Raw genomic sequence first — 27,869 nt, 5'->3', positions numbered from 1 at the left:
TTGTAGACATGGAGAGAATGTTCTTTTTTATTTTAGAAGAAAACACTTCTCTTTATAAATAAACAATCCATATACAGACACAAAACAAACGTTATAAAGTTTAGAACCAGGACAGACCTAAAGTGACTGCTCATTTTCAGCAATTACAGTATATGTAGTTCCATCATATTTTATTGCACTAATATATGGTTACACAATAGATTTGTTTTTCACATTGTACAAAATTGCTGTCAATCAAAATACATTATTGTTGTTATTACTCTGAGACACACAACATGTGCATTTTGTTACTGAAATTTTATATTTTATGTCTTGTTTTACTGGATTTCTCTCATCAGGAGTTGGCTTTTGTATGTCACTCTGTGCTCTCGGTATTTTCTTGTGGCCTTTCTTCTTGTTTTCCATTTTGCACTTCACCGTTCTCAGCCAAGTTACAATTCAGAACCTTCGTTTCTATTGCTTCATTTTTTTGGTCTTCAGGTTTTCTGTCAGTTTTTTTGCACCTTTACAAAAGAACACAAGAGAGAAGGTTCAGACTGCCATATATTTTTAAAAGAACAAGTTTAAAAATGAATTGTTGCATATGCAGTATATTAGCATTTTTGTTTTCTTTAGTTTCTTTGGAAATTTCATTTTTATGCAAAGAAAATGATTTTTTTATATAGTTGAGTATTGTTTTTGAAAAAAAAAAGTAATCTTCTAGAACACAATGTCTTTATCCAAATTTAAAAAATAGAAAAAATTTAGACTTTCTCATGAAAGTAAAAACACTCAAATTGGAGAAAACACTTCCCATCAAGGCTCTGCATTGCCTAATAACTACCACATAGGTGCAGGTGCCTCACTTGGGTGGAAGAGAATGAGCCCACCAATGTGAATCATCCCGAGAGAGAACATGCAGAGATGTCATGAGTTGCACAGGGCAAATCTTTAACTGCAGTGTTTGTTTGTATATTGAAGTCAGTTATACTGTATATCAGTTACCACATGGAGTGATAAGAATATAGAAGTGTTAAATTTAATTTTTATGAATTAGATCTATTGTATGTATTCGCCTTAGTTGGACATCAAAGAGATTAGGCCTTGTCTCACTTCAGTAATGTTAATCCACTTGTTCATTTTCCAAACCTCCTTAATGCTGGTAGTATGGTATGGTGACTAACACACTGGACATTAAAACCACATGGTTACTAGTTTAATTTCTATCCTCATGAGCAGGTCATCTAACCCATTTGTGCTCAGTTAAAAGTATTGTATCTGCCATTACCTGATTACCTCTACTTACTTTTTCATGGAACCGTACACTAATAATAAATTCAAAATCCTGAGCCCAGGAAGTCGGAGCCACAGCCAACACTGGGTAAAACAAGAATCTAACTTAACCTTCATGTCTTTAGGATGTGAGAGGAATTCCATTGTACTCAGAGAAAATCCAGAGTTAAAATGGGTAGCTCATAAGTCAGAGTTTGATTGTTGCACTCTGTTAGACACTGTTAGTGGATTTGCTGCTGCTCCTTCCCAGTTGTTTTCATTTTGCCTTACATTTACCACTCCTGTTGGTGTGTGTTACTTTGCAATGCTAACTACATAACAGTACAATGATGGAAGTGCAAGGCAGATTACAAGGAGAACCTCAGATGGTGAACCTGCTCTAGCATCGTGTACTTTTCTACCTTTACAACATCTACCATTGAGGTTCCATAATGTTTTATGTCCCAGTGTCTTCATGGGGTTGTATCTTATTTGGCTTTTCTTTTGCTCTGTGATTTTTGTTTCTAGCCATTACTGTCTCATTGACTGTCCTGTGTGACTTTTGGATCAATGTTTGTATGACTTTATACTTGTTCAGTATGGCTCTAAAATGTTTTGCTTGTACAGGTCTACATCTCAACATTGGCCTTTGTTGGTATCTGTACATTGAATGGCATGAGGCTGAGCTGAAACTCTTTGGAGAAGTTGACACTAAGGAGCTGGGATGTGCTCTTTCCTGTTTCTGCCTGGTGCTAACAATGTCATTTTGTGCCATCAATAAATTAATTATAAATGCTTATGTATTAAACACTGTATAACTATGATTAAACTATAAAAACTTACTCAATTGAAATTTACCTATGTTATGTGTTTGAAATCAGTGAAAGCATCCTAAATTTCATCTGTTCTAGTAACATTTCCTCAGTTAGCAAAACGTAAAATAATGTAAACATACCATAATTTGTTAGGCTTCTAAAAAGTGTTTTTACCTTGCCGTGTCTTTTCTGGTCAGTTTTTACCCACTATTGACTTTAATGGACTTTCCACTGCATTTATGGTACTTTGCTTGCTCACAACTCATACAAAACATCCTAAATGTAATTGTTTTGGTGCTGAAATGTGAAGGTTTTTAGTAAAGTGAATTAAATTTACAAAATGGAGAAACGTTTCAACACAATATGTCACAACACATAGACTTTGTCCACACGTACCGGGGGTGTTTTTTAAAAAGGGTGTTTTCCTCCTTTGTTGTTAAAAAAAGTCCTGTCCTCACGCACACAGGTCTCTCTATTATATAAAAAAATCTTGCGATGAGACAAGACTTTTTGAAGATTTTTTCAAGTCCTGCGAGACGAGACTTTGGTCATGAGATTTTTTCAAGTCATGCCCACCTCTCAACCATATTCAACCACGCACATGGTACTCTCACCTCTCATTCTTGTGAATGCTTTTGACAGACACAGTTTATGCTCTCTCAGCTCTTATAAATTTTAACATTTTCCTAACTTTAAGTTCACAATTAAAGAAGACGTATTATGTCCAAATCTTATTGAAGAATTTCATCACAAAGGGTTATCAACAGAAAAAATGAGTACACGGTCAATCCTAGCACCAAGAAACAATGAATTTAAACGAATTACTGTAACGCCAAAAATGTTGATCGGATACACGGCAAATTGGTTAAATGCGTATCAATTGTCTATGCTGAAAAAGTTCGTGGTGATCGTGCGGAAGATGAAAACATCAACTTACAATATCCCAAAGAATATCTACAACCGTCTGGTCTTCCTCCGCACGAATTACTATAAAAAGAAGGATATGTCCAATAAAGCTAATGCAGTACATCTCTTGTGGATAACATTAGACACCAAAGGAGATCTAGATATGCCATTCATATTAAAACATTAACAGTTTCCCATTAGAATAGCTTTTGCAAAGACAATTAACAAATCTCAGAGCCAAACATTCGAAAATGTTGTTTTATTTAATAGAAAGAAGGAAACGATATTCACTCATGGGCAGTTATATGTTGTGTTGTCATGATGTCCAAGTCCAAACACAGAATAAAAATTCAATGTAATACGAATGTTTAATTTAAAAAATTGTTTTTACTGATGTTTACAGTAAAAGTGTAAGTTTAAAAAGTATTTGTGTGTTAATTTCAAAGCCAAACAGAACAAAATCGTATTACGCAATGAATAACTCTTAATGCAACATGAAACTTAATTTACTTCAGATTATTACATTTTACTCTTTTTTAATATGGTTAATTACTCGCTGTAATATAATATAGTTCTATTATGCATATGTAACAATTCCCATGAAAATAAAATCTGTTTAAATTGTACATCTGCATTACCATACGTGAGCGGCAGAACCGCAAAGAGGCTAGCCTGTAGCGCAGGCCCGGGGGTTGGCGAGTGAAGCAAGCAAGGGGCAAAGCCCCCTAGTTTTTTAAAAATTCTCCACTCACATGAAAATGCAAAAATCTGCTGTCAAGAGCACAAAACAAGTATAGATAACAAGGAGAATTTCATTTAGATTAATGTCCATCACCCTTTTTTTTCAAATGTGTGTTCAGCATGGAATCTGAGAAAATACAGGCGTTATGAACACTACCCAGCCATTTCACTATGACGTCAATAAATGAACACTTGTAATGTCTGATGTAGCATTGACCTCCATAGTCCATTCTGACACCTCTGTTGCTCAATATAGTGATAAAGTACGTTTAAATATAAATATGTAAAATGTCCCGTTAACCAGTTTAACACCAGTACTACTTTAGCAATTGCACAAAATTGCCTTATGTAAACAAAACAAATAATGTCTCACACACTGATGTCAATCAAAGAAGATACTGGCGCACACTCTAATGTTATAAACTAAACATCTTCACCCTGGAAGGTGTTTTTCAAAATCTCCATTTTCAGGTACTTAAAACATAGTTTGCATGTGTGCGAGTGGCCAAAATGCATACAAAAAGCTATGTTTGAAAAAATACCCCAGTACGTATGGACAGGGTCATAGAAAACATCTAAATATCATCTGTTCTACAGTAATACAAAAAAGTATTTGCCTTGTATGTCCTTTATTTCTTTTAGGTTTTTCACGGTGAACGGAATCAGATAAAATACAGTATTAGAATAAATGAACCTAAGTGAACACACAATATAGTTTTAAAATAATTATTATCAATGATTACTCCTCAAAAAACAAAGTTGTCCAGCATTCCTATCTCTCTATTATGATCAATGTGATTTCTAAGTTGTGGTGTGCTGTGCCAGTAACATTACTTCAACAGAGGCCCACTGAATTAACAAGTTGATTAAAACGGTAGGCTCAGTTATGGGATACACACTGGATTCCTTGGGGGTAGTAGCAATGGACAGAATAAAAATAAAACTGTGTGACTTTATGAACGATGCTGTACATCCTTTCTCTGACAACACTAACAGTGAGCACTTTCAGCCAATGAATTATTTGGCAGACGTGTGTCAAGAAAAACTAATGGGGCTGCTTTATACCAACAGCAATATGCCTACGTAATGCTTACTGTGATTGTGACAACCAAGTCAGAAGCTTTCTTTCTTTTTAGTAACTCTGGTGTGTATTTGAGGGGGTTGTTTTTGTTTGTTATACAGTAATACTTATTTATTGAGCTTCTGTAAAAGATTGCCCCCTTGGGACAATACAGTAATATCTGTCTATTTATCGTTCACTTGTCTGAAGAATTAATTCCACCATAGTGTCAATAAATGATTACAGCACCTTGTAATTGCAATTATCTAAACACATCTTATAATTTGCTCTTTCACATCACTGTTGAGGGATTTTAGCCTAATCTTCTTGGCAGAACTGTTTAATTTCTGAAACATTGGTAGGTTTGTGATTGTGACCTGTTTGTTTCAGGTCTTGCCACATCATCTCTATTGGGTTTCAGGTCAGAACTTTGAATAGTCCACTCCAGTCCATTTAATTTTGCTTTTTCTGAGTCATTTAGTTGTAGGCTTTCTTTTTGTGTTATGTGCCATTGTGCTGCTGCATAACTCAATTATGCTTCAGCTTCATCCCACTTATAGATGGCCAAACATTCTCCTTCAGAATATTCACATAAAGTACAGAAGTGATGATTCCTTTCCGGGACCTGAGACAGCAAAGTATTTCCACACCATTGTACTCTCCCCATGTTTTATTGTGGTTATAACATTCTTACTGCTGATCGCTGTATTCGGTTTATGCTAGTTGGACCTGTCTGTTGCAAAGAGTTATAATTTTAATTAATGTGTCCATAGAAAGTTATTCCAAATGGCTTGGGGATCGTCTAGGTGTTTCTTTGTAAATCCAACATGAGCACTGATGTTCCTCTTGGTGTCTTGCTGCTCTTCCATGAATAGTATTTTTATTCAATCTCTCTCTTAATTTTGAGTCAGGAACACTGACTTTAGCTAAGGCTAGACAGACCTGCGGTTCTTTGCATGTTCTTTTGTGATAATCTGTGATTATTGAATGAGTTGCTGCCTGGCCATTGGGGTAATTTTGGTAGACTTGGAAGATTCACCATAGTTCCATTTGGAGATAATAAATAACATTGTGGTGTGATGGAGTCCCAAAGCATTAGAAATAACTTTGTAACACTTTGCTGATTGGTATGTTTGAGCAATTTTATTCCACAACACTTCAGGGATTTCCTTTGAAGCATACTCTTCTGGAAAGCTCATTGTGAAGACGTCACTGCCATGGTAAGGGTCAATATATGGTGATGTCCCATCTGTCTAATTATTGATTAACTTTGGTCAACTGCTTGAGTGAATAAGCAAGGGGACAATTGCCTTTTCACAAGGGCAGTGCAGGAACAACTTTATTACTTGAATATTTTAAGTACCAATTTAGAAATTGTTTTATATGTTTAATTTGGGATCCTTTAATGTGTGATTTTGTCTAAAAATCTGAAGCCACTCATAGTGACAATATACAAAAACAGAAAAAGGAAGGAGTCGAGTCATTTTTCATAGTACACTGTAAAAACTAGGATCATTCAATATAAAATAGATTTGGTTTGAAACATCTGAATCAGGACCAAAAATACTCCTAAGGCAAAGCATTGAGGTAGCATTTGAAAAAAATTGTAAGTGATAAAAAGAGCAGAAGTCCCAGGCCTCATTCCTATGTGACTGAATTTTGAATGGGGTCCCTAAAGAATTAGACCTGGGGCCTCATGTATAAACGGTGCGTACGCACAGAAATGTTGCGTACGAACCTTTCCACGCTCAAATCGCGATGTATAAAACCTAAACTTGGCGTAAAGCCACGCACATTTCCACGGTAACTCATTCCTTGGCGTACGCAATTTATCCGCCCGGTTTTGCAGACTGGCGGCACCCAGCGTCAAAGCAGTGCTACTGTTCCTGTGTGATCACCCTTTCATTCTTAAATCCACATTCCTGGCGCGGCTTTATAAATACACTGAAATTAACTGCATATTGTTTATTAGTGTAATGCATCTGATTGTAATTAACCTGTAGCAATATAATGGTCCAGGGAATAGCCATAGTATTCCAAATACCATAACTGCTTTAGCGTTGTTATTCTCACTGCATGTTCTTTCAGCTGATCCCGTTAAGGGTTGCCACAGCAGATCATCTTTTTCCACATTACTCTCACTGCACCACTCAGAGTATTTATATCACTGTATCTGAGTGGGAAATCACAGCAGCAGCTGATTGGAAAGAGAATTATCGGTACACAGCATGAAGCAGACGCTGCCTGAGCCACAGCAAACGCTTTAGTCCCTGTACGGACTTCGCGGTTTAGAAACAGTTTCATCCCAAGAACTCTAAACACACTAAATCAGTCCATCAAGTGCTCCTTGTAGAAATATTTGGACTTATAAGTACAATTACCCCACTGTAAACTTGCACTACAGTTATATTATTGCACAACCTGCGCCACTTTATAAAGCGCGTATTTACATGTGATGACGGTATTCATTTCTAAGACGAAATGCAGCAAAACATGTTGATTATATTATACAGATAAAACTTTAACTTCATTTAAATAATCTGTATTGTTTATAATTAAACATGTGAGGACACGATGCCACAGCGCTAGCTAGTTCAGTAATTGTTCCTGCCTTGCGCTGTATTCTTGCTCGTGCTGACGCGACACTGGAAAGATAGACGGATATAATAATTAAACACGTACTACTAAGATATTTCAGTGTTCCTTAAAAGTTTTGAAGAATCGAAGTTCTAAGCTTACAGATGGCTTCACGTCTATTACATAGCTTATTGTGTGGCGATTGAGTTTTTGGAGAAAGAAAAGTAAGGACAGGAATTGGAGGTTAGTACGTTTGAAAGAGACAGTACTGCTGTGATAAATTATTTAATTGAAGGTCGCACATGGCGCAGCAAGCCTCTTGCGTGAGACATGAACAAGCACTGCGCCACCGTGTTCCCATGTTTAATAACATGCTTTCATTCCTATCATCATGAAAAAGATATCACGTATACATCTCAGTATTTTAATTATTCAGAGAGCTGTAATATCAAGAATGTAATGGATTATGTGTCCTGTCGGAGAAAGAGAAAGCCCGTTTAAAAAGCAGGTAGTGATTCATACACATAGAGCACATGGAAGATCAAATACAGAACAAAGCATTTAACATGCCACTTTAGTTACAATGGGATTTGAGAAACTAGTAAATTAAACGATTTTAAGATGAAGTTTATAATGTTCTACTTTAATGGCAAAATAAACTACGTGATTAAAGTGGAAATTTCGAGATTAAAGTTGACATTTCGTGCTTTTTTCCCCACTGTGTGCCTTTTTTTTGTCTGTACCCTAATAAGCTTTCATATGACACTCAGACGGTGGGCTACGAGTTGCCTTTTCACGCTGACTTTGATATGTGACAACATCTTTTTTATTTCGGGCATTGTGCGACTTTGTGAAGTTGAGCCTTCGAGTTTCTCCGACACTCCGTCACTCGATCAGCTTCATTTTGTTGATTATACCACTGTTTAAACCAACAAATAGTACGTTTTTCCTTTGCCTCCACTTGGTATTCGCTGAAATTCTTATATTTTCCCCTGTGCTTTTCCCATTGTCTTTTCACAGAAGGCTATTTATATTGATTTGCATATTCAAAGAGGCGTAATTCTGGGAGGAGTTGGGGCGGGACAGAAGGTGCGTGCACGTGCGTTTCTTTTCACGCAAATCGGGATTTATGTAGTGGAAGAGCGTGAATGTATGCGTGCGCACAGATTCCTGCATCTGGATTTTTCTGTGCGTACGCACAATCCCGCTTTTGTGCTTACGCCATGTTATAGTGTGAGTTCTACGCACGGCGTTATACATGAGGCCCCTGCTCTTTTGTTCAGCACCAACTTGTACAATGCACCTTAAATACTTACGGTTTGTAGTTTAGCACTTACTGTTTCATGAAGTACCTTACTACAGCAATGTTTTGTATAATATTTATAAAAAACAATAGATATAAATTAAACAAACACAGCACATACCTTCTTCCAAAGCAATATACAAGAATTATACCAAATAACAGCAGTAAACCAAAAACAAGGAATAATGCCAGGGTTAAACCTGCAGAGAAATAAATTACAAATAGTTATATCCTTAATTGTATTATAGTCTTAAATAGTAGTGCTTCATGGTCATATAATTTCTTATACAGTGAAATAGAAATATTTCATGGAATACACACTGTAATTCATGAAGAAAAAAGTCCCAAAAATTGGACATATTAAATAAAAATCAAGGAATTGGGGAATTTTATGAATTTAATTACAGTTATTTTGAAGGTAGAGAAAAGCCAAGCAAAATGACACCTTTTATTGGCTAACTAAAAAGATTACAATATGCAAGCTTTCGAGGCAACTCAGGCCCCTTCTTCAGGTGTTATTTTGCTTGGCTTTTCTCTACATTAATAATGGCTAACATGGTACAACACCCTAGTACTACAGTCATTTTGAAGTAAATTTGGTTTGGTGAAGCTAGCATAACCATTTATGAGGTGCCATTTTGGTTCACCTACTTAATGGGAAGTTGATCTGCCATTTATCAATGGAAGAACTTGAAATCACCATTGTCTTAAGTGCAAAGGGCCAATTCCCATATATCATGAAAATGACCTGGCCTTAGAGCTGCTTCTCAACAGTCTCTTTCATCTCACACCACAAATGATCAAGTGGATTGTGGGGTCTCCTTTAACCTTAACTTGCTTTCATGTTTATAGCTTTTATACAGATTTCTCAGTTCATGCAGCTGTCTTTGTATGGTAACTAAATTGTTCAGAACATGGAGGGCATGTAAACAAGTTTACCTCTGCGCTTGGGCTCCTCTTCATGGGCTGGCAGCAATGCCTTTCTTTGGTATGAACTGCTGAATGTGGATGTGGAAGATGATGAGCTTCTAACTGTTGACACCAGAGATGTAACTGACATGACTCTACCACTGGTCAGAGTCGTGCTTGTGGTCATGATCATTGACACCAATGATGTCAGTGATGATGTTCTAGTACTCTGAAGCATTTTTGATGTTAATGAAGTTGGGACTGCTGTGCTGTAGATGGTGGGGTCACAGGAGTTAGTCTTTGTATCTGTAAAAAATTACATTTGGTTATGTGGACTACAACAATGAAAACCAATTATTATTTTTAGAAGGTTGCAGCTGTATGCACACTTGGCTGTAGATCTCCTCCTGCAATTTATTTCAGAATTTTACACTCCCAGGCTGCAGTAGTGAGTTGTAGTTTAACACTGTGAATGTTTGGTGTGATAGAAACATGAATACGGAAATTTTACTGTGCCAGGCATTACAAAAATGGCATGACGGATAGAGGACACATTTGCAATTGAAACCAGTAAGCCAGCTGACCAAGTCAGTGGGCTTTTCTTTGTTTATGTCTCTTTGTAATTTACTCCAGCAAAAATAAACAAAATTTAAAATCTCTAACATTTGTTTAAAAAAATGCAATGATGTGACAGTTTTTGTCTGTGGTTTGTTCCTGCAGCATTAGAACATGTGATGAGTGGCAGGGGCAGCCAGTGCCACTGTAAGAGATCAGAATATTCCCAAACATTCTGAATTCTCTTCATGGTTATTGGGGGTGCAAAATATATAATCAACCCTAGGCCTGTCCTTCTCCTATTGCTTGTGTTTGTTTTCCTTTTTCTTGATTTTAGAGTATTTTATATTAATATAGTTATATTCATTTATTGTTTAGTGTTTTATGTATTCAAGTATATTTACATCCTTGTGTTTTGTATTGAAACCCAAGAGGTGGCACCACATTTACTTGACTTCTGTTGGGATCACCCTCAGCCTTTATATTGAGGTCACAGAGAGTTTCCTGCCAATAGTTCTCTGACATTCATATGGTGCTACTGTAAGCATTCATTTTCTGGCTTGGGATTCTTTTTCTACTTGTTTTTGGTTTTCTGTATTGGACTATGATATTTGGACTTGTTTGCCTTGGATTGCCTTTTTTTGACAAGTCTTTTTGCCTTTGCCATTTGTTTGTGCTTCTTTGCTTTTATATAAATAAATTCTCATATACAAAGATTTTGTATTGGATTTGTCTCTAAGCCAGATGTTTTACAGTTCCCCTCTCTTTTGGGACATTTTTGGTATATTTTTAAATATTAAAGATATACTGTATTTTAAACTTTGAAAACCAGGGCCAAATGTTAGGTCTTTGTGGGCTGAAGCCTGTCTGTACTGGTTGGGAGCTGGCTGCCAGGAATAAGGATAAATCTGGCGTCACAAAATGACTCCAGACAAATACAAAGGTTTGGGGCAGACACCCGTATATTATGTCCTGGCTGCAAAAAGGCTGAAATAAAGCAAGTTGTTCACAAGACTGAGTCCCAAACAGAACTGCATATGTGGAGGTAAGATGCCAGTTTTAAAGGCAGGTGCAGGAAATGACATCTTCGGGACCAGAAGTGATGCCATCAGAGGTGCCAGAACTGGAAGTGACATCATCAGAGGCGACGGTACCTGGCGGGATTTCCCGGGAATGGTCTGCAAGGAACTGAGAAAGACAGTCAGCACACTCCGCCACCCCCTGGTCTGATGTAGCATTACATTTACTCAAGCCCTTTAGCTGCCTCCTATTCGCACGTGTGTGACACTGGAAAGGACAATGAAAGTCCTAAAGTATTTTTTTTACTACTTTTTGGAGGTCTTACACCCCTTTGTCATGTTTATGACATTCATTCACAACAGATTTAGACTTGACAATTAACAGACATGTCTTTGGTATCGTATGTGGCAGGAAAACTTGCACAATAATGGGTAGAAAGTGCATCTTTGGTACAGGCACAGTATTTGAACCTTGGAAGCATGATCTGCCTTCTGCCAGACCAAAATAAAATGACACATTATTTTAAAGAACTATGAAAATGACTGCAATAAGTAAATGCAATAACTAATGGGGTAATTACCAGATGCATTGAAGCAAAACACATTGAATGTTGCACTTAGAGAATTACGCCACTTGACTATTCCAGTTCCATTTTTGCCACAGGAGGGATGAGCATGGATTCGTGGAAGCAGCAAAACTTTCTCTTCAATCCAGCCAAATCTATTACACAAAAATGAGAATTTACATGAAGTAAAACAGTTTATCAAAATGTTTATTCATGGAACTGCTTGACTTTTTACCATTTACACAATGCTATCTTTAATATCCTAATTCTAGGCATTATGTAATTACTGTTTTCTTCTTTTTAAAATACAAAGTCTGCCAGAACAGGCATGGATTCTGAACACCAGTAATAAAAAGCTATTGTGTTCTATAGATTTTGCTAAGACATGCTTCCAGTATGTTGACCCATCAAAGTTATAAAAACAGTGCAGTCATCCATCCATACGGCAGTGGCAGCATACAGTGACCATGGAAAAAAATGATTAGCCTTTTGATTCATAAATAACTATCTGGAGACATGAGACAGGTAGATGGAACAGGGAACATGGAAGCAAAAGCAGTGTTTAAGGCAGTGTACTAACCAGTTGGTTGAGTGACTTTCTGTTAAGAGCATGTTGATAAGGTGCATCGTGGAGGCAGAAGTGCTTGCAACTCACCTGAGTGGCTGGACTGCGATGTGTAGCACGGCCCAAGTAGACTTTAGGCAGCAGTATAAGCCTAGATTGGAGTACAGACTTAACCAAAGCCATAAGAGGTGAAAAGACAAAACCAAAATGCAACATCAAAAGACAAGAATGAGATTAGCGAACAAAAGGAGGAAGGCAGAGGAAAGGGGATCCAATTTATAAAACAAAAAATACAAACCAGAACAAAAATATAAAAAAGAATGTATGAAAAAAACATTAGGGAAGTTGACCAAAGATCTTCACAAAGGTAGAGAGCACAATATTTGAGCAAAGAGTCAAAATTACAAACCGCTTTTTTATTTTTCTTGTTTCTTTCACCATGTGATTGTCACTTAATTAGTGTTTCATGATGACAGATATGATTGCAGTGGACAAGGACAAATATCATGCAGAAATAATGACTATGCACATATCATCAGGCAATTCTTGACAGTAACAACTTTATACATTGAACTGTAATGATGGCTAATTAGATTACAGCAACTAAAATTTGAAAAGTCTCCTGGGCCTTTCAGCATTCAGTGATGTGTGTGCATGGAAAATCTGCCTTGAAGCAAGGATCAAAGAGTACATTTTAAATAGTGGTATAGTTAGCCATCTTATCCATTAGTGTGACATGGTCAGTCAGCTATATTAGCTGTAAATACCGTAAGTATTTAAGGTAATAAGTTACCTTATTATCATTATAATTGGGCACAGTACAGTGACATGCATTTGTTGCTAGACTTGCTGGTACAGGAACATTGAACCCTCAATGACCAAACAGTACTGTATATCATAAAAGGACATTGTGCAGCTCAGTGGTGTAGCTCGGGGTGGGGTGGCGCTTCAGTTTGCTACCCTCCAACATATCTGAATATGTTAACCTATTTAAATAGAAAATTAAGATGATGTTTAGAGGAAAATTAAGATACATTTTGCATAGTTTTATTCATATATAGAGAAACAGCAATAATTTTTCACATATAATTATTTATAAGCATCAACTAGACATGAATATAGTATACACGCAACGATAAGCCGTATTCTAATTATTAGTTTAATATGATTATGCTGCAAAAACCAGAACCAGTGTAGTGTACAAGTGATAGGTTGGGATGTTTTCTGTGCAGAGCAAGAATGCATTCGGATTGATAACGAAACAAAATTATAAATTGTAAATTAGTTGTTTATCTTCCTAGAAATTATTATCGGTGTAATGTTTATGTTTATCTTTGTTATTGCCTCATAAATTTCAACTGCTGTTTCTGATGCCGTCACAGAAGGACAGTCTGAAAATTATTTTTGAAGCATTTGTGGATAAAAATCAGAGAATTATATATATATATATATATATATATATATATATATATAGCCACATATTCACGTTGGAGAATCTCCTTATAGGCTCTGTCAAGGTATGTAATAACCCGCTGGGATGAGAGAGGGCAGTAACATTGTCTTCTCCTTTTGTCACCACAGAATTGAGAAACTGACCAGTGAGGGCACCTGACTCTGCCCCGTCCGGTGCCCGGTCTATAAGAATTTAGGCTTCCAAGACAGCGCTCTCATATTTTGCAACTGCCAGACAGAGCGCTCGATTAAAGTGACCCCATTGAGAGAAAGGCTTCCTTAAAGTTTTTTGTTGTTATTTTGGCCCCAAAGTGCAGGTGCAATGATGCCAAGATGGGTGCTTCTTTTATTTATTTTTCTTTGATATTAAGCAAGATGACCTGGCTGGCAGCCCAAATTTTCATCTGGCAGTCTGTTGCTCCTGCACCCGGCCACAGATGGTGAAGTCAGATGGATTCTGGTCAAGGTAATGGCAGTTCCTGGCAGCCTCACAGAATTCGTACAGCAGTTGGCAAACCAAATTACCCAGCTGCAACAAGCTGAAATGACTGATGCAGAGTCATGCCATGAGGCTGTCAATGCACATCATGGGAGAGGCTAAGGCCCTGCTCAGTTGCTCATCCCAGTGAGGTCGAGGGACAACATGGAGACATTCCTGTTGGTGCTCGAGTGAACAGCCATCCAATAGTAATGGCCAAAGTATGATTGGGCTCATCTCCTGGTGCCCTTTTTAACCTTAGAAGCCCAACACGGCCACAAACTACCCCACACTGAAGAGGTAAATACTTGCCCGCTATGTGCTCACCACGGCTTTCTAGGCCTGGTGCTGCAGAGACTGGCAATTTGACCCCAAATGGCCTACTAAAGCATAGGCCTTCAATCTCTGAGGCAAACTGGCCCACTATCTGTGACCTGTGGAGAGCATGGCTGAACAAATAGTCAAGATGGTGGTGGCAACTTCCACCAGATTTGAGAAAGTTATGGCATGTTATAAATGCAGCAAATGAAAAAAAATTCAGTTTAGAAACTTTCATGGCGATTTGTACTATTGTCTTCTGTTTAGCTATGATGCTTTTGAGACAGACACAATGAAATGGAGAGAGAAAATAGGAAAGGGTAATACAGGGCAAAGAGAAGGTTCAACAGGGCCAGAGGAAAAATAAGGACTTACATACATAAGAATTACATACTTGTTGAAAGAACTATTATTATGTTCAAGTTTATTGTTATGTGTGTCATGATGAGCCAGTATTACAAGCTGGCACTGAATGAAAAGAACAGCTGTTGTGACTGGAAGAAGCATAGAAGTAGTTTCATATGTTGGCATTTGGAAGTAACATAATCTGCTGGAAAATATATGGACCTCTGCAGCATAGTACTGTATGAAGTGCAGACCCTTTAGTGTTTATTTAAGTGTAAGGGTACTTGGGGCAACAGGGAGATCTCTAACAAGGTGAGTTTCACCTGGCATTCCTGTCATTGGAAGTGATTATCTCAGTAATGACAATGGGTGTGGAATGTCAAGACTGGGGCGGCACGGTGGCGCAGTGGGTAGCGTTTGGGAGATCTGGGGACCTGGTTTCGCTTCCCGGGTCCTCCCTGCGTGGAGTTTGCATGTTCTCCCTGTGTCTATGTGGGTTTCCTCCGGGCACTCCGGTTTCCTCCCACAGTCCAAAGACATGCAGGTTAGGTGGATTGGCGATTCTAAATTGGCCCTAGTGTGTGCTTGGTGTGTGGGTGTGTTTGTGTGTGTGCGTGTCCTGCGGTGGGTTGGCACCCTGCCAGGGATTGGTTCCTGCCTTGTGCCCTGTGTTGGCTGGGATTGGCTCCAGCAGACCCCCGTGACCCTGTGTACGGATTCGGCAGGTTGGAAAATGGATGGATGGATGTCAAGACTGCAACCTGTTTGTGACTAAAATCACTGGGGGTCAGAAAAAAATGAGTGAGGATGAGAGCTCAACTGGTAGGAGAATAGAAAGGGAGAGAAGACGAAGATGAAAGGTGACATTTGGGAAAGTATTGACTGATAGATGGGAGTATGAGGTCTGTTAATTAGGATCAGAGAGCTTACTAGTTTATCTTAATTTTTTTTTTTTTACTTTAAGCTCTTATTTTTGTACCTTTTTAGTGTTTTTGGTTTATTGTATTCTATATTTTAATGCCTTTTCGGCCTTGGCATTATTTTGGATAAGAGGAATGTTACGAGAGCACTCTCTTGTGGTAGTAATTCATAAAACACTCTAAGCAGCAATTTGGTGAAAGTTCTGTACAAACATGGCATAATTTTTGATGTTCATATAAATATCATTTTTTGCATAGTGAGCCATCTTCTTCTGCTGGAAACATCATTCACACCATAGCTCTTTTTTCTTTTTTTATAAAAAGAAAATGAAAACAACAGTGAAGGTATATTTCCATCCATCCATTTTCCAACCCGCTGAATCCGAACACAGGGTCACGGGGGTCCGCTGGAGCCAATCCCAGCCAACACAGGGCACAAGGCAGGGAACCAATCCTGGGCAGGGTGCCAACCTACCGCATGAAGGTATATTTGTAACTAGTAATCAAAGATAAAACGGGCACATCTTTTTGAGACCTACAAAGTTGCTGCCTTTAGCAATTAATGCTGTCACTTTTACGCAACCAGACACCAGATGGTGCTCCTGAATGGTGTCATGACATCTGTAAGGCATAATAAAAATCCAAGGTGTGTCATGCAGCACCAACTGGCATGTTACACACTGGCATTAATTCAAAATTATATATTGCTGAATCAGGAGCTCTACAAAAGATTAACACAGACCCTAAATGCCATACAAGGACTTGGATACACCACCAACAATAAAAGTGTAAATCAGCAGGAAAAAGCACAAATTGAATGAAATACAAGAAATAAAAAACACATATTCTTATAGCTGCAGAGTTGGTGTGTTGTTCCTTAAAAAAATGTCACGAAGAGAGCACCCTCCTGCTGTCTTGTCTTTCTCCTCCAAACACACAGACAAACACACATGCATATGCACACACATATATGTGCATGCATATAAAATATATGCTGTGTTTATTTTTTGAAAAAGATGTGAATGAGTGTAGGGGTAGGTCTAAATTCAGAGTGCCAAAATATTAAAAAATATATATATTTTTTGCCCTTTTGGGAATTCTTCTGCAGATTTTATTTGGAATGCTTTGCCCACTTATGCCCCACTAAAGAACTGTAAAGCACTAATATCATCCTGTATCTCTCTTTCTCAACACTCTATCCTCTTTTCTTCCTACCAATGAAATTTCACCTAATGCTCTCCTCTTATAACTTAAAACAAACTCTTAAACTTCATTCAAGATCTACATCTGGGGTCAAGAAAACGGTGTGCCAAAATCCTTGAAACATAAGAAGCCCTTCACGGAATACTCCCCCCAAAAATTATATATATTTTTTATATGTTACTTGCCCTATGTACTTTATAGGGTGGCGGAGAATTTTTTTTAATCTCATGTTCTCATGCAGAATGGAGAGAAAAAAGTTTCTAACATAAAATTACACCACACATTATGCACTCATCCATTATCCAGCATCTGTATGCTCAAAATCTGAAAAATGCATTTTTTTGCTAAAATATTGTTAAATAGTTACTTTCTAAATTATAAGGAGGCACATAAATGGTAAACCTATAGCCTTATGGAAAGAACTTTAGAATTGAAGACATGACTCTTGACTCTTGAATTAGGATCTTTAAAAGTCCTTCCCTGATAATTCAGTTCATCTATAGACATACAGTGCCCTCCACTAGTATTGGCACCTCTTGTAAAAATTAGTAAGAAGGGTTAGAAAAAAAAATCTGTTTACTGAAGAACAGTCATCTTGCACTGAAAAAATAAGAAACATCTGACTTTTAATTGATAAAAGTTAATTCAAAGAAAAACAAAGCCGTCATCAAGAAAAAATATTTTCAACAAAAATACATGTGCTACAATTGGCAAAGGGAGGTTGTAAAAAGTATTAAATGCAGGGGTGCCAACAATTGTGGCACATGTGTTGTATCTATCTGTCATGCAATTAATTGTGAACACTGAGGCAAAGACCTTGATTTTGGTCTAATCCAAAGCTTATGATGTAATACATGCTGGTGAAGCAAACAGTGTGGTAGTGGCAACCTCTGCAAAGTTATTGAAGTTTGTGTCTTTCCTGTGGAAAACTGCTTAGGGAAACTGATTGAGAAAGTGACATGGCAGAAAGAAAAAGAGGAGCAGCGACATCAGTTGTGCGTAAAGCAAATTGCAGAAGCTGATTACATAATAGGAAAAAGAAGAATGATAGCTCCAGCATCTGCTAAGAGACAAGCACATGCTGTGCAGCAACCTGTTGGCACTTAAGAACTGCTGGGGCTGTTCCCAGTATAAAAACATTTTAGCAAAAAAGCATGCGTATTGCACATTTTGAGCATAGTGACTGGATAACAGACATGTGTAATATGCAAAACAATATAGGAGTAACGTGAGATTGTTTCTTTTTTCCATGGATGCTTATCACATTGTTTGCCATTATACAACACTGGTTTCTATTGCCTTCTATTGTCATGCATGGCTTTCTATCCATTATGCATGAAAACATGAGATTCAAAATTTTTCTTGTTCTCCACTATAAAATAAATGGAGTTAGTAACTTATTCCAAAAAAGTATTCCTTTAAAGAGCCTTCACTGGAAACAAGCTAAAATAATGAAAGGGTTCATTACACAATACAATACATCCATCCATTTTCCAACCCGCTGAATCCGAACACAGGGTCACGGGGGTCTGCTGGAGCCAATCCCAGCCAACACAGGGCACAAGGCAGAAACCAATCCTGGGCAGGGTGCCAACCCAACGCAGCAATACAATACAATACAATTTATTTTTGTATAGCCCAAAATCACACAAAAAGTGCTGCAATGGGCTTTAACAGGCCCTGCCTCTTGACAGCCCCCCAGCCTTGACTCTCTAAGAAGACAAGGAAAAACTCCCAAAAAAACCCTAGTAGGGAAAAAATGGAAGAAACCTTGGGAAAGGGAGTTCAAAGAAAGACCCCTTTCCAGGTAGGTTGGGTGTCAAAGAGAAGGGGGGTCAATACAATACAATACACAGAACAGAACACAAGTAATCATCAATATAATAGTAAAATAAAAATATTACAAGTAGATTACCATTACCATTTACTACTAATATTTCTGTAATTATAACCATTATCAGGAAAACAAATCAAAAAGTTATTAAACTACAATTATTGAGTGCTTTGTTTCTTCTACCTTTTTAATGTTTGTGTGAATGAATTTGATTATTTAAAATTTTATGTAAAAATGAGCATCACAATTACACAACCTATGCTGAGTACAAATCTAAATAACCCATAAAAATTACTTATTAGTTGATGAATTTAACAAACTGAACAATAGTAAGGTTTGGGGGACTTTTCCAGTTGATTTGGTATAATTTTTTTAAGGCCTCTAAAGTATATTGACTTTTTTTGCCTTAATTTAATCAGATGAACACGAAGGTTTAGGATGCTATATGTCAACTCAACAACAATGGGCACCTCTAAGGAGGTGACTGGAGTCTGGAAAATAAAGCTAATTGAATCTTTCAAAGTTGGTGAAGACAATAAAATGGTCCTAATACTACCCACTAAGAATTTCCTTTGTAAGAAAAATCTTTTAATGAAAGTGATGCCCATTTTAGCAAAGGCAAGCATGGAAAACAGAAAAATGACCTCATAAAGAAATACAAAACAAAACTCATATCTCTACAAGGGATCCTGAGAAGGCTTCAGCTGACACGGGAGTGCTGCTCTATGGTACACAAAAATAATCTGCATGGATGAGTTATTAAAGAGACACATTTCTATGACCGCACCACAAAGTCACAGTCTCAAGCATGCAAAACAATACTTTGATAAACTACATACATTTTGGAGCATTAAAACAAACATAACGTCTTGGCCACAACTGTGGTACATACATTTGGCTACAAACAGATGATGGATTTAAGGAATATAATAAAGAACGGGGCGGGTCCATGATGATTTTGGGCTTTGTGGCTGTCAGTGGCATAGGAAATACTGGGAGGGTGAAAGGAAGAATGTATTTATTTTCATATCAACAAATAGACAGATAGACAGATTGTGCTCAGTATATCCTTGGGGGATTTCTGGAAGACAATAATCCAAAATATACTTCAAGAATCAGTATTATAATTGTCCTTATAGACATGAATGTTATTGATATGTCAGGAGATTTAAAATGTGTAGTGCATGTAAAAATATCCCTAACCTAGAATTAGTTTTAATAGCTTTTTTCCTCTTAGCTTCAATCCTGTTGGATATGTCATCCTTATTATAATTTTTCTGATGAAGTTTTCTGTGGCAGCAGTCTGAGTTGATCTGACCATATCTCCCTAAATCCAGCAGCAGTCTGGTCCAGGTATTTTTCTCCGTGTGAGTCGGCCCCAGTTGTCCATGCTTAGTACACTTTCCATGACATCCAAGGGGTCATAAATGGCCAAACCACTTGAATTCCTGCCAGTAGTGAGTTACAGCAGTCAAGGCCTTACAAGACTACAATGTCTGGACCAGAATTTGTGCTGCATACTCCATTAGATAGATAGATAGATAGATAGATAGATAGATAGATAGATAGATAGATAGATAGATAGATAGATAGATAGATAGATAGATAGATAGATAGATAGATAGATAGATAGATAGATAGATAGATAGATAGATAGATAGATAGATAGATAGATAGATAGATAGATAGATAGATACTTTATTAATCCCAAGGGGAAATTCACATACTCCAGCAGCAGCATACTGATAAAGAACAATAATAAATTAAAGAGTGATAACAATGCCGATAACAATGCAGGTATACAGACAGACAATAACTTTGTATAATTTTAACGTTTACCCCCCCGGGTGGAATTCAAGAGTCGTATAGTGTGGGGGAGGAACGATCTCCTCAGTCTGTCAGTGGAGCAGGACAGTGACAGCAGTCTGTCGCTGAAGCTGCTCTTCTGTCTGGAGATGACATTGTTTAGTGGATGCAGGGGATTCTCCATTATTGACAGGAGCCTGCTCAGTGCCCGTCGCTCTGCCACGGATGTCAAACTGTCCAGCTCCGTGCCTACAATAGAGCCTGCCTTCCTCACCAGTTTGTCCAGGCGTGAGGCGTCCTTCTTCTTAATGTTGCCTCCCCAGCACACCACCGCGTAGAAGAGGGCGCTCGCCACAACCGTCTGATAGAACATCTGCAGCATCTTATTGCAGATGTTGAAGGACGCCAGCCTTCTAAGGAAGTATAGTCAGCTCTGTCCTTTCTTGCACAGAGCTTCAGTATTGGCAGTCCAGTTCAATTTATCATCCAATACGGTGTGATATTGCAGATATTGTACAGAGTGACTCTACACAAATGAAGGACAACTGCAGTGTTTATAGTGAAGGATAGCTGGTCATCGTTTACTACCCCAATGTTGCATACTGACTTTGCATAGTTAGTTAGTGCTAAAGAGTTGAGCAGAGATGGAGTGTTGAATAGATGGTGACAATGTTTCTTCATCTTGGTTGAGATATCAGTGAGGCCTACCAAGATTCTGGCAATAATGTGGGATCCATTGGAAGGAACAACAGGTATAGCCGCATATCTTCAGCATAGCACTGTAAGATGAAGTGGTATGTAAAGAGAAGCGGAAAAGACTCTGCACTGACCTTTGGGACTCCCCATGGTTGTCTGATGCCCCATTGACATCTCCATTGTAGCTCTCCAAACTACAGTAAATTTGGAGGACCAAGTTAGAAACAAAGCCACAGTGGTGTTGTAACCAGAAAAAGACACTAGATTTTTAAATTGCAAGTGAAAAGGTGTGAAGCTTTTTAAAGATCAATCACAAACTCAGATAATTTACAGAGTAAGTTTGCCATCTTTTATGCGTAGTGACAGTTGATGTCACATGAAGCGCAGCTCTGGACCTCACTTCATGACAACTACATAGCAACCAGTGCACAGCCCCTAAACTGAAGAGCAGGCCTCTTGTTACATTTTAATTGCTGCAATCTGTTCATAGGCTGAAATGAACTGTAATCACTCCCAGATTTTAAAAAATCAAGAAAGTGCAAATAATTTGAGGTTGTTCTCCTGTCTTTAATTGCTGTCTTTTCTTAAAGAAACATTATAATAGTTAAGCTACAACAAACAATTGTGTAATAAAAATATGCAATTTAGGCAGCATTACTTTTCTAATAAAAAGTTGTTTTTTCCTTTTCTGATAAAATGTGCTGCAAAATGTTTGTCCCAATTTGTAATGTGATGTCTCTACAACACTCTCAGATAAGGTTAGAATTAAATAATAGAGCAATGTTTTAGTTTTATGAATTAAAATATGCCTGGAAACTATGAATATTAAAGTCATATTTAAATATAAATGATAGCAAGTTAAAGCTATAATAGAATGAAGAAGCATTGAACAGTTTTAATTTTTTTCCCTTTCTCTACTCAATAATTCCTTCTTATGTGGTATTAATTATTATTGAACCATGACAAGCCTGCTTGATGCATTTGAGGGTCATGGGGGGCTGGAGCATAAGTCTCATGGCATTGGGTGCAAATTGGCAAATATCCCTGGCTGTTGACTTGTTTTCTCCTTCTTATTATCTAATTTAAATGAAAGTCATTTCGGTTACTTCTAATAGTTCGGCACTTCTGGTTTTTAAAATACAGGTAATGTCAATAAAAATCTTCTTTGCAGTATACTAAAAGTTGCACCAATTTACACTTCATTACTATTACATTTTCTGGAAATTGTATTCTTCATACCAGTGATATATTCATATACTGTGTCTGTTAAAATTATATAGAGCGGTTGAATCATACAGTATACATTCTCCCTCTAGGATGCAGTGAAACTGACTGACTTTTCTGTCAAACAGAGAAACTGACCTAAGATCCCAGTCTACTTGAGGGCTGTTCTGTCACTACTATATTTTCAGAACTCTTTTAGTTTTATATACAGTATGACTGATTTTCTTACTTGCATGTTTCCAGACCGTGATTCAGAGCTTTCTGAACATCATCTTGCGAGGCTATGACGAGGCCCAGGGTTTTACAAGCTGCATCAGCACTTGAATAATTCAATGATGGGATTGGTTCCAGAAAAAGCACACCAGAAATTCTGCATTTAGTGATTTTTCGACCTTAAAAAAAGGAAGTTATTAAAATTATATATCAAGAATAGTGACAAAGTCTAACAGATTTCTTGTGTACATACTACCATGTTTTTAACATTTCAGAATACACCACGCATGGATATCTAAAGAATAAAGAGTTGTTTAATAGTAAAACTGAGTAGTGGAAAAAAAGGAAAGCTAAGTCAGTGTGCCAGTTACTAAATACACTGTAACAAAAGAACACACTCCTGATACCTCCAGCGTAAGGTTGTGAGCCTTAAATATAACCATGTTTACATAATAATTAATCCCAGGGGGAAAAGTAACAAAGAGCATGATAACTAAAATGTGAATTCCTCATTTAACACACTAACCCTATCTGACACTGACACAAACCACAGTTATTTGGTGGGATGGCTTATCTCTTGTCCACCTTTCAGCAAGAACTCTCATGCCTACATGTCTGTGTCTCTTTTCCTATGTATTCATTTTGTTAGCTGAAACAATTAGAAAGGTGAAAAGATGTTTTGATGTATTGTATCAATCAAGGTATGTTACGCTCATATCCTGTAAGACATTGTGAGACTATAACTGGAGTGTGCTGTTTGGTTCTGGTCATCATACTATACTGCTCAAAAAAATTAAAGGAACACTTTTTAATCAGAGTATAGCATCAAGTCAATGAAACTTCTGGGATATTGATCTGGTCAGTTAAGTAGCAGAGGGGGTTGTTAATCAGTTCCAGCGGCTTTGGTGTTAATGAAATTAAGAACAGGTGCATTAGAGGGGCAACAATGAGACAACCCCCAAAACAGGAATGGTTTAACAGGTGGAGGCCACTGACATTTTTCCCTCCTCATCTTTTCTGACTGTTTTATCACTAGTTTTACATTTGGCTACAGTCAGTGTCACTACTGGTAGCACAAGGAGATACCTGGACCCTACAGAGGTTGCACAGGCAGTCCAGCTTCTCCAGGATGGCACATCAATACATGCCATTGCTAGAAGGTTTGCTGTGTCTCCCAGCACAGTCTCAAGGGCATGGAGGAGATTCCAGGAGACAGGCAGTTACTCTAGGAGAGATGGACACGGCCGTAGAAGGTCCTTAATCCATCAGCAGGACCGGTATCTGCTCCTTTGGGCAAGGAGGAACAGGATGAGCACTGCCAGAGCCCTACAAAATGACCTCCAGCAGGCCACTGGTGTGAATGTCTCTGACCAAACAATCAGAAACAGACTTCATGAGGGTGGCCTGATGGCCCGATGTCCACTAGTGGGACCTGTGCTCACTGCCTGGCACCGTGGAGCTTGATTGGCATTTGTCAGAGAATAACAGAATTGATAGGTCCACCACTGGCACCCTGTGCATTTCACAGATGAGAGCAGGTTCACCCAGAGCACATGTGACAGACGTGAAAGGGTCTGGAGAAGCCGTAGAGAACATTATGCTGCCTGTAACATCATTCAGCATAACCTGTTTGGTGGTGGGTCAGTGATGGTCTGGGGAGGCATATCCATGGAGGGACGCACAGACCTCTACAGGCAAGACAACGTCAGCTTGACTTCCATTCAGTATCGGGATGAAATCCTTGGACTCATTGACAGACCCTATGCTGGTGGGTCCTGGGTTCCTCCTGAAGCACGATAACGCCCAACCTCGTGTATGCAAGAGTATACAGACAGTATGCATTGACAGACCCCCACGCTCACCTGACCTAAATTCAATAGAACACCTCTGGGACATTATGTTTCAGTCCATCCGACACTGCCAGGTTGCACATCAGACTGTCCAGGAGCTAAGTGATACCTTGGTTCAGATCTGGGAAAAGATCCCCCAGGACACCATCCGTCATCTCAAATTGGAGCATGCCCTGACTTTGTCAGGCATGCATACAAGCACATGAGGGCCATACAAACTACTGAGTAAGATTTTGAGTTGATGCAATGAAATTTTGGCAAAATGGACTAGCCTGCTGCATCATTTTTTCACTTTGATTTTCGGGGTGTCTTTGAATTCAGCCATCTGTGGGCTGATAATTTTCATTTCCATCAAACAATGTGGCTTCATTTCATTCCTAACACCTTACCCAGTCCATATCAGTATAGATATCCAGCGTGATTTTTTCCCATTGAGATCTGAAGTGTTTTCAAAGTGTTCCTTTAATTTTTTTGAGCAGTTTATAAAAGAGCGATCAAGTGCTTCCTGGCACTTATAGGCGTGTCATACTCTGGCAGGCTCAGATAGCTGAACTTCTTTAGTCATGAGTGGAGGAGGTTATATGTGGGTAGGGGGCCTCAAAATTCTCAGAGGTATTCATAAAATGAATTCAGTAGAAGCCTTTTGATTAAACAGTGTATTACATAATTGAGAAGAATGATGTAAATTAATGGAAGTATATTTAAGATTGGAAGCCAGAAATACATCTTCAAAACTTGGGAATCTGAAACAAACTATTGAGTAATGTAATTGAGACATTAGACAAGGTTAATTGAACCATTAACCTTGATAAACTTCCCTTACTATTTGGATGACATATTTTGGTAACATAGCTCATAGCTAAGTGCATATGTTTGATGGACTGATTGAACTCCTCCAGTTTGTCAAACCTTTTAAAGTACATTTCTATGTTTTTTGTGACTGTTACGTCTAGAGACCATGTACCATAACCTATCAGTTTGAGGGTCTTCTAGCCTCCTGACGGTCTTCCAGTTTTCTTTGTTGTAGGATAAAATGTTCAAATTCTACACCATGCTGTTTTCAAAATATCATTAAAAATATAGTGACAATAATTTAGTGTAATGTTTGTATGAGTTACTTCATTTCATGATTATTTCACATTATCTAATTCATTTAAGCAGAGTTTTTAAAAATACCTATGTTAATCATTGCCTTATTTTGAGATTGGTGTTGATTACCTGTTAATTTTGGTAGGTTGGGGTTAATAGTGGGTAATATACCAATTGCTGTGTTATATTGGTTGAAGGATTTCTTCCAGTATGGATATCGAGAAAAACATTCTACCAGTATCCTAAAAATTACTGAAAAACTTCTGAAAACATTTAAACCTAAAACACAAAACGTGCTTGTGCAAAAAAATTGAAAGTGTGATTTTGTGCCGGTGTATTCATGTCTTAAAGGTAACATCTCTGTGCATGGACTTGTATGTGAACTGTGTGTAACAAGTAAGCCCACCTCCTTAAAAGTATCATGTATGCAGTTCAACCTGATTGCTGAGTCAGTGAGGACTGGAAAGAGCTATGCCTTGTGTTGTGTTTAATCGGCAGCAGTTGAGTATGAAGCTGCAGTTGAATAGTGGGGCTTTAATAAGAGCTTTAATGGATAAGAGCCATGTCTTTTTAAGTACATTAATCATTACATTAATAAGTGATGCATTTGTCCTTTATTAAAAAAAATAATAAGTTTCCATCTGAAAGGTATATATAAATACATTATACTGATATCTAGGGAAACTTTGAGAATTTTCAGTTTTACCTTAATTAGGGTTAGCCTCTTAAGTATACAGTTATTTTAACATAACATATAAAAATTGTGAGTGCCTGTCTATTCATTGCATAGAAAATATAATAATATACAATTTTGTTTTTTTGTTTACAGCAAAGGGCAGCCTTTTAAATCTTCAATTTCTGTAGCTGTAATAATGGCAGGAATGCAAACAGGTTTGACTATTAAAATAATTTTTTTCATGAAATTTTTGCACTGTTTTATACATTTATGAAGAACTTGGAAATTAGATTGTGGACCTTGAGTTGTCACCAGGTAAAATGACAATTTTTGCTGTTCTGAACTCTATAGAGGGTATTAATCTTAATTGCAAATATATTTACAGAACATTTGCAACATGCTATTCTTTGTGATTAATTAGCATTACTGTGTTCTCTGTGAAATTTCATGTGAAGAATAAAAAATACATTGAAAATGTGATGAACAATTAAAATGAAAATGCTCAACTTGTAGCTATTAAGTTTATTTTATCTAGCTTCTACATGATGCATATTTATGAAAATGAAATCATTTATGAAACTATGCTTTTTTCAAACAGATCATACTGCCAGAAAGGTAATATTTTATTACAAACAAGCAAGACCTCTACTGCACTTTCTGAACCTTGTACACTTATTCTACATAATTTATAATCTTTTTAATAACTACTAGTATAGGTTTATGGGGTCATATTTGTCAATCTACAATGTGCTAAACATTTACTTGACTTGCATATCTTATGCTAATAATCCAAATTTCTGTTTGTTTATAAACTTTATTTGCCTTCAATGTGCTTAACCCGTTACATATTAAGTTATAGGTTCCATAAAAATATGTGCAATTTTTTTTATTTATTAAAAAGTGAACAAACAGCATAATTTTTGTAGCATGCATGGAGGTGACTTCTTTCTAAAGTACATTGACACGTCTTGGTTTGTTGGCTATAATTTTTTTTTCTAAGAATTATAATAAATAATCCTACCTGTAGCTTTGCTGAGGTCCATCAATGAAAAACTCAAAGGAAAAAAAAAAAATAGAGCTGTCCAAAAGGCTGTCATCATTGGTAGACCAAAATGATATTATATAAGGAAAAAAAAATCCAAAGTAAAAAGAATATAAGCACATGAAATTAACTCCAGATCAACTTTTAAGTCTTCAATACCCACAATTTAAATGGGCTCCTTCTAAAATGTTTAAAGAGACCTCTGGATTATCTGCAACATCAGCAATGAAGGAAACAGGAAATTCAAAGCACAGGCTGTTGAGAAGGCAGAGAGAACCATGAATGTTTCACATATATTTTGAGGAGAAAAAAAAAGAAGAAAAGAAAAAACTCAATATAATCCCTATTTTGTACATATGAGTTCCAAAAGTCAACACAATGGTAAATCTTTACATTTATGCCATATTGGGTTGTCAGTAGCCTAAAATAAGAGTGTTGGTACTACTTATGATGGCA

The 27,869-nt window shown here is 37.4% G+C and overlaps 1 protein-coding gene across 1 annotated transcript; it reads right to left on the bottom strand.

Moving 5' to 3' along the window:
- lyve1a (lymphatic vessel endothelial hyaluronic receptor 1a) lies at positions 1 to 27,869 on the bottom strand. Its single transcript, XM_028794874.2, has 6 exons — positions 27,393 to 27,869; positions 22,773 to 22,935; positions 11,718 to 11,857; positions 9,593 to 9,868; positions 8,775 to 8,853; positions 1 to 503 (listed from the first exon to the last, which is right to left on the bottom strand). The coding sequence occupies exons 1-6, from the start codon at positions 27,469 to 27,471 to the stop codon at positions 356 to 358; spliced, it is 885 nt and encodes a 294-aa protein (XP_028650707.1). The 5' UTR covers positions 27,472 to 27,869; the 3' UTR covers positions 1 to 355.

The sequence above is a fragment of the Erpetoichthys calabaricus genome, chromosome 2 (genome assembly GCF_900747795.2).
Source record: "Erpetoichthys calabaricus chromosome 2, fErpCal1.3, whole genome shotgun sequence".
In the NCBI taxonomy this organism is placed as follows: Eukaryota; Metazoa; Chordata; class Cladistia; order Polypteriformes; family Polypteridae; genus Erpetoichthys; species Erpetoichthys calabaricus.
Note: the sequence above shows the minus strand (reverse complement) of the source record. Positions and strands in the feature narration are given on the sequence as shown.

Excerpts from the sequence above, each read along its gene's own strand:
- lyve1a (XM_028794874.2), bottom strand. The coding sequence starts at position 27,471 with ATGATGACAGCCTTTTGGACAGCTCTATTTTTTTTTTTTCCTTTGAGT. Across the intron at positions 22,936-27,392 it reads GGACCTCAGCAAAGCTACAG|GTCGAAAAATCACTAAATGC; the intron begins GTAGGATTATTT and ends CCTTTTTTTAAG. Across the intron at positions 8,854-9,592 it reads AGAGGAGCCCAAGCGCAGAG|GTTTAACCCTGGCATTATTC; the intron begins GTAAACTTGTTT and ends ATTTCTCTGCAG.